The sequence below is a fragment of the Neodiprion virginianus genome, chromosome 6, assembly GCF_021901495.1.
Source record: "Neodiprion virginianus isolate iyNeoVirg1 chromosome 6, iyNeoVirg1.1, whole genome shotgun sequence".
Taxonomy (NCBI): domain Eukaryota; kingdom Metazoa; phylum Arthropoda; class Insecta; order Hymenoptera; family Diprionidae; genus Neodiprion; species Neodiprion virginianus.
In genome coordinates, this window is record NC_060882.1 from 9339505 (window position 1) to 9353993 (window position 14489).

The 14489-nt window shown below is 36.4% G+C and overlaps 1 protein-coding gene across 2 annotated transcripts; it reads left to right on the forward strand.

The window, feature by feature from the left end:
- The first annotated feature begins 1135 nt into the window (after positions 1-1135).
- LOC124307699 (uncharacterized) lies at positions 1136-10292 on the forward strand. 2 transcript variants are annotated; one of them, XM_046769661.1, is made up of 10 exons: positions 1136-1270; positions 3356-5575; positions 5810-7031; positions 7228-7640; positions 8381-8518; positions 8608-8729; positions 8838-8962; positions 9049-9332; positions 9481-9663; positions 9933-10292. In XM_046769661.1, the coding sequence occupies exons 2-10, from the start codon at positions 3593-3595 to the stop codon at positions 10170-10172; spliced, it is 4710 nt and encodes a 1569-aa protein (XP_046625617.1). In that variant the 5' UTR covers positions 1136-1270; positions 3356-3592; the 3' UTR covers positions 10173-10292. The 2 variants fall into 2 exon arrangements, with proteins under 2 accessions (XP_046625617.1, XP_046625616.1); XM_046769660.1 differs by having other exon boundaries at positions 3356-7031.
- Positions 10293-14489: the final 4197 nt, after the last annotated feature.

Genomic DNA, 14489 nt, shown 5'->3' on the forward strand with positions numbered 1-14489 from the left:
GAATACCGAAGCGTTGCTCACAAACGAAAAATTATAACGCTATAATATTTCGGGACAGAAATGATCGTAGATTAGGTAATACTCACGTGAATAAAAATATCAATTTGCATGCAAATTTCACGTAACGCTGCGAAATACCCGAATCGCGGGAACACCAAAATTGGTATTTGGCCTTCACGCGAAATTATTGCCTCTTACGATTTCCAAATTATGCATGCGGCTATACGTGATATGATACCTGAATTTTTTTTCCGCGGGCAGAACAATTATGAGATTTCCTGTCAAATTTCCATTGAAATTTGTCAAACAATCTGTGAATTATCAACTTCTCCGCTTTGATGAAAAAAAAAAAAAGTAGTTGGTCAAATTTAATTTACCGTAATACTATAATCGTTGTTTGTATGTACGATATACTCGTAAACTGCAAAAGAATAGCGCGGCAAATCTTTAGAATGCCTTTTTGACATAACAATATTCCGACTAAAGGGGAAGAAAATGTCAAAATTTCGTTCAAAATTGAGGGACGTTTATTCCATGATCAACAGGTTGTTTCGCCGCGTGTATTGTACGTAATACATATTGAATGAGGCCCGTGCTACAGCTGTGTAAAAAAAAAAAAATTAGACGAAATGTTTCATGCCAACAAAAAGTCGTCATTACATAACGGAAATAATTGCAATAGTCAATGTATTGCACAAACGTGGTTCCCGAAGGAGCTGGCATCCGTATCGGCAGAAGCGCGCTTGGCGAATACACGAGAAATAAAGGTAAAAGAACGCCGAGCGCCTAGTCTCTGGGTCACCGAGAGAACGGAGCGAGGAGGCGTGGGCGGGTAAAGTGCTAACGGCGAGGGGGGAGAGCGGGAGAGAAACGCTTTCCCCTTCATTGTTTGAAAAATCCCGCCTGTGCCCCTCAGGAATCGATAGATGGCGCGCTCTATTGTTGACTCGGATCAAAATGGCAGCCTATAATGGGCACTCCGTGGGAACATTGTTCGGGTATCTTTATGACAAATGATTACCGTGACTATAATTTTTTATAAAAAGTGTCGCGGCGATAGTGTCGAATGATATTAGTGTAAATTATGTACTTTTACCAGCGAATCATGTGAGGATTCAGGCACCCTTGTAAACACCCGATCGGTGCACCCTGCGTGTTGGATATTTTGTTGAAGAACCATATTTACTGTGTTATCTTAAGAACGAAACGTTTATATCCTTGTTTAAATAACAGAAGACCGATTTAAGAACTTCGGTTAATCACCGCCAAGGTAAATACCGTAGTTAACTCATCCTTCCGCTTGTTCTCCCTGGAAAAATGCACCTTCGCTACGCGGTAAAAGAACTCCGTTCTCGGACCGTCGGGAATGCCATTTCCCAGCGGCAACGAGAATACCAATGCAACTTGTTTGGGAACCCATTCAGGGGGCACCTGTTAAGTGGAACATTTCAACTCTTCGTCGACTATAATTCGGCTTTTATCAGCATCGCGTATCGCCTAACTCGGATCACCCGGTAGATTTCTAGTCAATAATGGAGGTGGTGGCGCATCGCGATGCGACCGTGTATTGTTGTCATTTCTATTATGTACAAATACACGCTCACCTACACCCGCAACATTCACGTGTTACTCAATTATTATCGTGACTTTATTGATAGTTAATTTCCCTCATTGCAAGTTACGCAATAAATTACGACCGTGATTATCGGTCGAGAAGTATATTCGCGCGATCCTGACTGACTCCACTCATATAACACACGGAAGATCTAATCAGTTCATTTTTCCCTTAATCACCTTTCCTCCTGGTCGGTAGCTCTTTGTTTGTTATACTTATTAATAAGGGACCACTCATGCGATCACCACTTTTTACAGCTGCAACGATCTCTCGTATGTCATTTTTTGCAAAACATGTCATGAGGTGCTACATAACAACGGCTATTGCATGTCGTACCATCTTGCCATTTCAAAGAAACAGACTTTTACTTGGCAATTATAATGATGATAATTCTTCATCGTGTCATGTCAATTACAGCTACAGCTTTATGAATCACTTTTTTATACTAGTACGTATCTTCCAGTTATATTAGAGATAAAAGATAACAGAAATGAATTGCTATGAAGTGCTATGTTCGGATCGCAAAAGCTTTATAGCTTTTTTATCTATATGTGAATCCAAAAAACATGCCTACAATATTTTTTCAAATTACATTTATTTATTTTTGGCAACACGTTCTAGTGTTCCTAGTATTTTTTCTTCTCCTTGTAAAACAAACAGTTGAATTTCATTTGTTCGTCATCAATCGTTCAGCGCATCCTCTACATAGACTTAGATAGACATTTTATATATATATATATATATACACATACATATATATATCACATGAGTAAGGTCATCGTTTTCAACCCCATACTTTTTTGTCATGTGTTCAAGCTTGAATTCCAACAGGGAAATCTTGAAAATTGATCAAAAACGTTAATGTAAATGTAAGATTATACTTTGAGGTTAGCGCGTATCAAATCAAAAGTATGTCGAAAGTATGTCACATTTATAAATATACTTCAGATACACTTTTCGGATTCACTTGTGCATTGGAAACAAAAAAGAAAACTTTTACATCGTGACATATTAATGGCAATAATCTCTATTTATTGTCTTCTATTTTCCTTTTTTCCATCGCTGACAGTCATGAAGACAAAAGTTTTGGAAAAGATCAAAGACATCGCTCATAAAAGTTGTTAGTATCCAGTAGTAAGATGTCTATTGGTTCTGGAACATTTATTCATGTCCTGAAAATTTATCCACTATTTGTCAGTACTGTTCATGTTTTCAATTACTTTGTCAATTACTACTTGTTGATTTTCAATTTAATTTACTTATTCCTAGATATTAGCTTTCCACTGCCTATCTTGTTTTGCCTTATCAGCGTTGTGTAAGTGTAAGATTTCTCTGCGACATTAAGTAATCTTTTGGATTTTGGATCATTTTATGACATAAGATGCAAAATTTGTGTAGAAGCATGTACGGAACAAAAACTGATCCCAAAAATCAGCATGAACTGAATTTAAACACATTTTATCCACCAATAAAAACTATTTGACTAACTTGTATTAAAAAAAAGCATTAGGACTGAAAACATCTTAGGATTTTGTGCATCTAATTTATACTGGTCATCTTGAGTGCAGTAAATCAATCACGTCTTTAGGCATACAATTAGCCCTTAAATAGGTTTTATTTTGTGCAATAAAAAAAACCATATCTTATGAGTCAATTTTTGCAGTAAAGCTAATTTTAAGTTATTTATTATAACTATGACATGAGAACTTGGAATTAATTGCTTTTCTTTCTGTCTTTCAGGATGCAATGGCGTCGCCTTATCTTTTCCTGAAACATAAGCAAATGCTGTGACGATCGCAGATAATCCTACAACGGTTCAATGTGACTTTTAAATTGACACTCAAAGTATACAAAGAAATGGACAATAAAAGATTAATGTTATGAATATCGTCGAGTCTGTAGATCGTGAATTTGGAGATCAAAGTCTGCGAGAAGCAGATCAGGCAGGCTAGGCACTCTGGTGCTTTAGCGTGGGTAATGGATCCCGCTGGGCCGTGGTATGCATCGTACAATCGTTTAGCCACTAGTGGTGCCGCTGGTACATTCCAAACTACGAGTCCAACTACGAGCGGTGATTTTGCATCCCATCACTTGCCCACGACTGTTACCCAATCTGCTCCATCGACAACGTCGCAGCTGCTTTTGCAAGCAGCACATACAACGGCAACACTGGCAGGACAACCTTCGCCATTTAATCCTGGAGGGTTTCTATCTCCGCCTCCAGTCGGCTATGACGTATTTTCCCCCCTGTTTCATCATGCCAACCCTAAACAGGCGCACTACGTTACACAGCATAGACAAGCCCTGGTTCACGCTCAGGCAGTTGCTACGACAAAGCAAAACACTTCCACGGAAAATGAAATTTCAACACTTAGAGAGAATTACAACTCTTCACATCAGGCAACATTCTTTGAGCACCAAGGCAATGCCTCGTCACCAACAACGTCAAGTTTAGCATGGACACATCAAAACAATTCCCAACTTCCTAGCCCTTTCGGCATTTTACCACATGAGACTGTCGTTCCATCTTCACCAGGACCTCCTTCATCCAAGTCTGGTGGTACTGCGTATGAAAACACGTTCAATGCCCACTTTGCCGCCGCTCAAACCTTGAACAATCTAAATTCGCAGCTTCCCTCTCCTGTAGTAACGGCAGCTGAATTTAAATCATCCAACTATACAGAGACTAAGAAAGTCACTAGTGTCAGGCCACAGTCTCCGGCTGTTACCATAAAACCAGTGGTCTCTGTTCCAACGGCTAGCAGTACACAACCATTTTTTCAACAAGGAGCTGCGTCATTCGGATCAGAACCTCTTTCTAGTAGTTACGCAGCTGCTAGTGGGAACCAATCTTCTAACGCAAAGGTTCAATCTTCCCTACAGCATCAACAATCTTGTATTGTCTCTACAGCCAGCAATACATCCGGCAAGGAATACAGGATCCCACAACCTCCGATAAGGTCGCCATCGACAACTTCTATTTTCTTGAATACAAGTGCTGCAGTGAGAACGACACCTTCGCAAGTCCAGGAAAAACAATCAGCAAGAAATAGCAACTTTGCTTCCCCCCCCAGCAAGGGAGCTGCAGTAACTCCCCAATCAATTCAAACTAAAGCACAGACTAAAATATATCCTGAACTAGGTAGCCATGGTGAGCACAGGAGAACAGAACAAAATGCTCACGAGAATAGCCAGTCGTCACCGATTAGCTTTTCTCTGATTGATTCTAGAGGGTTGAATTACGCCAGCAATAATGCAACCAATTGTAATAATGCGAACAGTAAATTAGCCCCCAGTCAAAGAACACCTACCAATAGTAATATTCAGCAGCAACACAGTCAACAACAATTCCATGCATTAAATCAACAGCAACAACAGCAGCAGCAGCAGCAACAACAACAACAGCAGCAACAACAGCAACAACAGCAGCAGCAACAGCAGCAAGCAACACCTTACAGACATTATTCTACGAGCTCTACAAGCGATTCCGAATATCATCATACTGGGAGATCAAAGTCTACGACTTCCACAGACTCTGCATATTCATCAAATAATTCCACGCAAAATGGCCCTGACTGTGCCGTCGTTGTACCACGGAGGCCTAGTCCTCTGCAAGCACATTCACAGGCCAGTCCTCTGGGTCATGTGCCGAGTCCTGCTTATCCGATGTATAATAGCCCTATGGCAACAATGTCTTCTCCATCTCCTTTACAGCAGCATGGAGAGCCTAGTGGAAGTCAATGTACTAGCGGGTCACAGTTCAAAGCAACCGTTCAACAGGTCACACCTCCCTCTCCATTGGATGTTACCGTTCCCAGACCAGCATCTCAAAATCAGGTCGCATATTCTTCGGTGATTACTAGGGCATTAGGAACAACGGAGAATAACAAGGCCAGTTACAACACGGAGAACAGAAACTATGAAAGGCAGCAGGAATTTAGCCAGAATCAAAAACAGCAGGTTTGTTGGGAAAATGATAATAGACAGACAAATGCCAGTAGAAAATTTCCAGTTACAACTTACCAAGCTAGTAACGCAGATATGAGTACGCAAAATTTACCTATTCAACAACAGGCGCAGAGAGTTTTAAATATTTCTGAACGGCAACAGGCTTATTTTGATTCAAGCCAAGTTACTTTACAGGATCTAAGCAGCTGTAGGGGTGATCCTATGAGCATTGTTAAAAATTTACAGACCTTGCAGCAGAGCTCATGTCAGATACAGCAACAAGCTTCTACTCCTAATCCGGCCGAGCAGCAGAAACAGGTTGAAGAAAGGCGGAAAGTTGATACTGTAAGTAAGAAGAGGAAAAATGCTGAGAAAGGGACGCATGGGTCATCACTTAATGATTTGGCAGGAGCGGCAGCTATGACAGAGTATTTAAGTAGAATACCACCTCCTGCTCATCATAACGCTAATCAGCAGCAACAAAATGGTTATTTTGATTTTGACAGGTGGAATATTCCTCCACCACCGTCAAAAATTTTTCCTTCGACTTCGGGAACTTTTACTTCTCAAACGACGTTGCATCACTCTAATAACTTTGTTAGTAATCCTGCACATCAACATCAGTCTTTGATGGTTACCCATCATCATGCTCCCCCGCCGATACCATATTTTCCGGCATTTCACATACCACCCGGGCACCATGCTCATCATTCGCACGAGTTTCAATCATCAGTTGAAATACCTTCTACTGCTTATGGCGAGAATTCAGTAAACCATGCAAATTACAATCAAGATGCGAGAGACGATCAGCCCAAGGTCATAGTTCCAAATATCGAAGAAGAATTAGGATTTCTTCAACAAAATCAAGAACCTGTCCAGACTTTTAATCGAATTAACAAAGACTCCAAGGGACCGGGTAGCGGCAAAGATCCTAATTCTGGTTTCATGACTAGTTATCTCAAGTTTTTACAAGGTGAAAGAGATCCATCTCCTCCACCTGCGATTCGTGGTGGCAGAAAGGCAACATGGAACAGGTCAAAGCCTTACATTCCACCGGAACCACATAAATCAGCATCAATTGAAAATTCAACTCGAGCATCTACAAATGGAGTCAACACTCAGCCTCAAGAAAAAATAGTCCAACCAACCTCCAAGAACACCACAATTGACTATGCTAACGATCCAAGATACTTTCCTTTACCTAAGGAGAGAAAAAAGCAAAACTTTGATTCTAGCGATGATGGGTTTACAAGTGATGATGACTTTTCATTTCCTCCTAAAAAAAGTGAAAAGAAATGTGTGGAATATACTATCACCAAATCGGAAGGAAAGCCTCGGAAAGGCAGACCAATAAAACCTGGTGGACCAACGGATAGAAAAAGAAAAGCTGCAGCGGCTGCAGCCGAGGCTGCTGCAACTGCTGCTGCAACTGCTGTTGCTGAAAAGAATGCAAAAAAAATGGAAGAAGGTGAGTAACTTGTCTCTTGTTTTTTTATCCTCAAATCAACGTGAAACAATTGATTTTATTATTTATTATTTCATTCATATTAAAATATTGGAAGTATCATGAAATATCATGGAATATCATTGTTGGTTCTGATCAAGACTCTTTCTTTCTTTCAAGACTTTTTCTAAATCATGTCTCACATTTTGATTGATTACAGTGGATCCCTTATTGCTACCTCCGAGACGTGAGACGTCTAGAAGAAAAGCAAAGGAGAAAACATCGGTGAAACAATTTCTTGATCGGCAGCAGGGCATTGATTACTTTGACAACGATGAAGAACTCGGTGATTCTGACTCTGATCCAGCATGGACACCTGCTGTTAAATTGGTAGGAGAGGAGGAGGAAAAAAAAAAGAAAAGAAGTAGACCTGTTATAACGAAGAAAACGAGAAGAATTATCGACGAGGATGGATATTCATCAGGAGATATTGCTGTACAGAGAAAAGCATCGAGAAAAAAGCAAGGCGCTGTTGGCAAACATTCTAGCAATGCAACAAGAGCCTTGACTAAACTAGAAGATAAAGTAATCCCAGTTAACAGTGATGATGATTTGGATATTTCACCATTCAAGGTCCGTATTAGGCTTATGTCTATTGAGACATTAAAAATTGATTGTGGTGCGTAAAAAAAAATTTGAATCTTGCGTGATTATCGTTTGGCATTAGTTAGAAATTTGTAAGTGATTTAGGTTCATTTTGATCACTTCAAACAATGTTATTCAAAGTATACGTTCGTTCTGGACTACAGTATCAGTGGGTAAATTCGTAAAGTATCAACGTCTATTGACAAAGTTGCAGAGTATTAGAATTGTATTCAAGTAGTAGTACTTATAAAAGTAGTTTTTTTTTTTGTTCTAAAGTACATGTACATATACTGTGGTGTACATGTGGTGAGATTTAAATTAATTTTTGGTTCATTAAAAAACGGAAATGTATCGGTTGCATGCAGCATTTTGTGGATGATTCAGAAGAAATGGTAATTTCATATGAAAGTATTACTTGATTTTTATACTGCAGTTTGTTATTTTCAGGTAAAATAAAACTGATCGCTTTTTCCTATCTGTAAATTCCTCCAGTCAGGAGCATGAGTAGAACACTGAATTTCACGTACCTATTAAAGAATAGCATTTCTCATCTGTCTAATCTGCAAACGTACAAAGCATAGCAATCATTGAAATATTTTCGAGCCAAAACGGAGCCCATCGATTCCATAATTTTCGTTGAAAATTTTTAATCGTGCTCTTAATGTCTTGCGAGGTTTTCTTTTATCGAGTTATTAATTTGTGTCGACTTTGTAATGTTTGTCGAATAGTCTGGCGAATTCGTGGTAATTAAATCGGATTTGGATGAAGACTTTCCTGCCCTTTGGAGAATAGATGGCAAGACGCTACTTCAGAAATACGAGCCTTTCAAATCTAATGGGAAAACTTTGTACAGAAACATATCTACGGTAATGCTGCTTGCTGAATGAATGTAAATATTTTGGAATTTCTTTCACTGCAATGTTAATAACGACGGATTTTGAACTTTGTTATGTAGTATTCTGGCTGGGCACCTCAAAATCGTCACATATACCAACAAGTTCCAATAAAGTTCTGGCAACAAGGCAAAATGGAAACCGTCGTAGAATTTCTACGTGACGAAATGATTATCGACGATAGGTAAGTTTGTGTGGATCAATCTAGGAAATCTGTTGACCTATTGTTTCATGCAGTTAAGAAAATCATCAATATTAAACTTTTAAGTAATAGACTACATTATTTTTATAGCGAACATATAGTCAAATCGATGAAAGATACGGAAAAATATCAGGACAACTTCGAAGTGTACATACAAACGCTCATTTCTCAAGCCCTGGATTCGAATTTTCTCACTGAAATATTTCAAGAACAAGGTAAAGAATTGTAATTTGCGTAAAATTAATGTGTGAACGTTATTTTTTATAACTGTCAATTTAAGATATCAATGTCATTATTTCAGATGATTATTTCCTGTCCAATGTGAAAACAGTTGATGAAGTAACTGAAGAAAGAAAACGTCGACTTTTGGCTACCACAAAATGGAAACCTAACATTGTAACAGCAATATCCACATGGCCATGCCTGAATATCCTTAAAGACCTTACAGCGCCTGAATTTAAAGGAAAACAATGTACCGGTTGTCAGCAGCAGAAAATTCACGCCAGAGTTCTGTTGTATGGTCAACCGTACAACGGTACTACTCTCGAAGGCTCTCCTCCAGACCCTAGAATCCCTCAAGAGAAGGTGTGCCGCATGCTTTGTCATTGACTTACTACCGTCACACCGATATTTCATGCAACTAAACATATTACTTATATTCGAGAAGTATTAATTATTGAGTAGACACTAGCATTTCACCAATCTGAATATTTTTCTTTCCTTATCGTTTCAGGATTTTCTTCTATGTCGAATATGTCAAGGGAAGGTAGCTTTGTATAATAAGGTGGCGCATCAAAAGTATCTAATGTTCTTGGAGTGTGCCAAGCGAGTAGCTGATAAGCGACTTGCGGATCCGCATAAGGATACAACTATTATACTTAATGAGTTACTTGCTGACGAAACTTGGCTCAATCAGGTACTTGATATCAAATTTTATACTTTTCAGTTATATGAAATGAAGGCTTGCTAGTTTTGGCCTCTTGAGGATCGTTGCACAGTTAGTACGTGCGCGAGATTTCTGTCAAGAAATTTTTGCGTTCAGTTACAACAAAATTTTTAATATCCAGTAACGTTGCAAACTTTTATTCTCCGCCACTAAGTCAGCGGAAAGCCCAAAAACATAAAACGCGATCACTTAATTCGGTTTTTTTTTTTGTTTTATAAATTCATTTGATTATTTTGCAGTTGTTCAAAGAAGTTCGAGGCATCTGGGCAGAAATTGATAGCATGGAACAACAAACTAAAGCAAAAGTAAATTCTCGAGTGAAGTCAACAACTCCAAGTTTGGAAATTGACTCTTTAACGCATACTTCGTCGACGCTGGTAAATGCAGGACCTGCTGCCACCCCTATTTCACAGGTGCCTACTGAAAGTAATCCATTGATAATGGTTAATAATACCCAAATGAATTTTGAGCCGTCTTAGTTCTTTTATGACAATTTTCACGATCAATGATGACCGAACGAGTTGTAAAAATATGGGTTGTTTCACCCAGTGATAAAATAAACACGTGAAAAGAGTATATATATATATATATCTCTACAAGAAAAACGGTTCTCTGTAGACGTCGGACTGTCTTGATCTTACGAATTGTAGTAACAACATTAATAACAGAAAATCATCATAGACATAGGAATACGACGATCTTTAATTTTAGTTGTGAATTATATTCGTAGGTAATAATTCGTAATTCGTAGCAATAGTAATAACTTACACCCGCACACACTGTTCATTTGTAACATACTCACCCGTGACATAGATGATTGAAAATCATGCCCAAATTTTGCCACTACTTTAACGTTATCTATTGAAAATTATCATATTCGTGTGAATATAGAGATAGTTGTAGAATTTATATCGCGTCTAGGTTTCGGACAAAGTTAAATTAGAATTTGCTAAAGTCTGAGTGTGCAAGTGAGATAGATATTTTAGAAATATTCGTGAAAAGTGAAAGTGTGAGAAATTTAACAATTAACTGACTTTACTGTGTAATATACTCATATACATCACGTTGTGCTAAAGCGTCAAAGGTTGATACTGGTGACAGATGAAATCAACAATGTTTTCTGTTAGGCTTACTTTCAACTTATAGTTGTCCTGAAATGATAATGCTGAACTTTGTCAAATTTTTTTTTCATTAGCGATAACGATTATTCAGCCATCCAAGATGTTGAGCGAGAACGTTTGCCTATTTCCATCAACGAAAATCTTTTCTAAATAGTAAACAATATAAGCCTGACGATACTTATAACGCTGTCGTGGCTTCTATAAAACTGAAACAGAGAATGCTTCTAAATTCAAGTGCCACAAAATATTGTTGTGAAATTTGAATTGACTATTAACGTCTATTATTTGAACGAATTACTGATCACGGGATGATGAGACCTAATATGTAATTCCTATTTAACTTATTGTTAATAATGGTGAATTACCGAAAGGAATGAAATTCTAAATAACGATACATCTGGGGAACTCAATTGGATACCTTATGCCAGAGTGAATTGGCTATTTACAATATGTAAGATGTGAGAATTTTTACTTTTGTACGATGTCATGTTTCAATTTTTAAATACGTATTTATTTGGAAAATCTTGTCCCGCGACTGTGATAAACAGATAAATGGAGAAGGGCATAATAATATTTGCACTTCTGGCACAGTTTCAGATGTGTATAAAATGAAATTTATCTAGCTTAGGATGTAAAGTTTGTAATTCAATTTGCCATTGGACCATCCAATTATTATGAACACAAATAACGTCGTGGTTCACGTACTGTCTCTCATTGATTATCTGCATTTTTCATTCTTCTGAAAAAACGATTCTTACTTCCAGCCATAATATATGTATGTATGAAAATTCCAATTAAATAACAGTTTCTTCTGCTTGAACAAAGGACTCAAAGTTGTTAGCTGTAAAATCTATGCACATTCAAAACCAGTAACCGAAAATTATCGTACATTCATACGTATGCAAAACAGTTGTTTGAAATTCGTGGTATTTAATTATCATATTTTGCAAGTAGTAATTTTTGGTTGAAAATATAGTTGAAAATCATCTGCAATTTAACCCTAATTGTTCACACCTCGGTAAAGTAATCACAAATTCAATTGTGCAGAAAAAAAAACGAGGAGTTTGAAAAATATTTGGGGTGAAATTCACCCAGAGTGACCAATTAGGGTTAAGCTAGTAAACTAATCCATGTCGACATTTCGAAAAGCCACTTTCGGAATAATTTCTTTGCCGTAATGTAATAGTTTATTTAATTGCTTTTGTGTACATAAAAATTATGAGAATATGTATATCGACAGAAATCGCGTGTTTAGTCAAGTGCGACGCTGCAAGTTACTTGCTAAAGTCACAAAAATCGTATAACGGTTACTAACATCAAAAATTCCTGCTAGTTCTTTATGTATCTTTATATCAAATCAATTTAAAAAATGAATCAAATACGGAAATGTACAAACTCATAAGTTTGAAGTAAAATATCAATTTGTTTTGGAGAAAGCGAGGGTATATAATGACTAGATAAGTAGGAGAGTAAATTACTGGCGTTTTATCATTCAACGATTGAAAATTAGTTAAGATTATCGTTATTTTCATTATTATTATTATCATCACTCGTGAATATCAAAATTAATTTTCATGGCAATTTAAAAAAAAAATATGGTTTCTCCCGTACGATTGTAAACAACACATTTACACAATTTAGAATCTATACTTAATATCTTTATTTCATCATCCACCATTTCGGAGCATTGATAAATAGTTTCGTAACGTTTAATGTTAAGTTGCAATAGCTCTTAGATATACTTTCCAGTAGATGATAAACATTTAGTAATAATACCATAACTGCTGATAGTTTGCTGTACATTAAAAATCACTACATTTTAATTGGCAATATTGCTACATATTGTTTAAACGTTCGAAGTGTTTAAGTTTTCATTTGTTTCTACGTTTATTAGGAATTATATTGGTAAAGACAAGTGGTGATATGTGTGTGTGGCGAGAATGTATTTTTTGAGAAGATGTATCAAATTATATTTGTAAATTGTAAAGATATAATAGCGATAGGTGGCTACAATTAATGAAATTGGCTGTCAAGTTTCAATACCTTTTTCTTCTTATTTTTATCATTATTATGACAAATTGAAATTACTATACGAATACTTTTCATAAATATTACGTAATTGATTTGTACTGTAAATTATCGAATCAATTATGGACTTTGAACGTTATAAATGCGGGCATTTGGACATTAACATCACAATAATAAAAAGTACAGTATGCAAGTGAAAAATTTTTATTTTCGAAAATGTGCCATATCACATAATGGTGGTATTATGTTTCAAGAACTCAACGGTTATAGCGCCAAACGTCTTAGACAAGGGTGTGAAATGATAATCATGAAGTTTGAAATTGTTGTATAAAAATTATTATATAAACTTCTTGGCGTGATGTAAATCTTGATACATATTATCTATCTGATGCAGCTCACTTATTATCAAAACTATTAATATTATTGTTATATTATATTATTTTGGCAAAATGGCAAATGTATTGTTTATTACTTTAAATGTAAATTTCTAATCTGTTTTTCATTTCCGACTTACTGAGTATTTTGTATGTTTTTCACCCATCGCAATACAAAGTTTAGTGTTTTCAGTAATGTGAAAAACAATATCAACATATGCATATTAGGATTGTTCTTATTTGGGAGTAGGAAAGGTTTTTCTTGCCTTCCCAGATCTGTTCCAAATCACGGGGAAAAAATTGTCTATGGTATCAAGCCGCCACGTCCATTGAAACACGTGCCTAGTTTTCCCATTCAATCCATGATGATAAGTAAATGCAAAGAAATTCTGGTGAATATGAATATTTTTTTTGTGTCAAATACAAATTATTATACAAAAATATAAAGGAGAGCTTTAATTTTTTTTTCAATACGTTCTTGTTTGATTTTTCCTAAATAATACGATACTGAACAGAAAAGAATGTTTGACTGAGAATAACTTGTATTATTTTAAGTAAGAATTGGAATTTTGCAAAAAAATTTAAAGATCATTTTTATAGAATTTTTTTGATCTACTGGAAAATCAATGCCGAGTAAGATATTTTTTTTTTTTACCTAAATGGGAAAATTCAAACTCGTTGAAAGACGTGTTCCAGTTGACGTAGTAGCTTGAAACTTTACACACATTCTTTTCGAGTGATTTGAAACACGCATTTGGGGGGGGGGGGGGCAATGAAAATTTATCCGAACCCCAAATAAGGACCACCTGTATATACATGTATGTATATGTATATACATATTATATGAGCGTGGTTCTTGTTTAATTTCGCGGATTTTTTAATTTCATCAATTCCCACCCTTAAATCGGCTGAAAATAATTTCTTTTAAATTACGAAGGCGCAGTTTCTTATCTCAATGCGAACCTATGCCGTGGGATGGTTTTTTTTTGTCATTAAAAATAGATGTATATATACTATATTATAGTATACATGTACATACGTACACATACGTGTATGTACATGTATTTTGACAAAATATTCTTCCGTAACTTATGTTTTTATTAATCAATTTTCAATAAAATTTGAAAAATATTAAATGTAGTTCTACACACTTTCTCAGCATAACTAAGAAATATACATGTAACTCCGGTTTTTCCTACCAAGAATTTAAATCCGGAATCAAATCTATTTGAAAGTGAACTATCATTCAATTCTTTTCGATGCCCGCAACGTC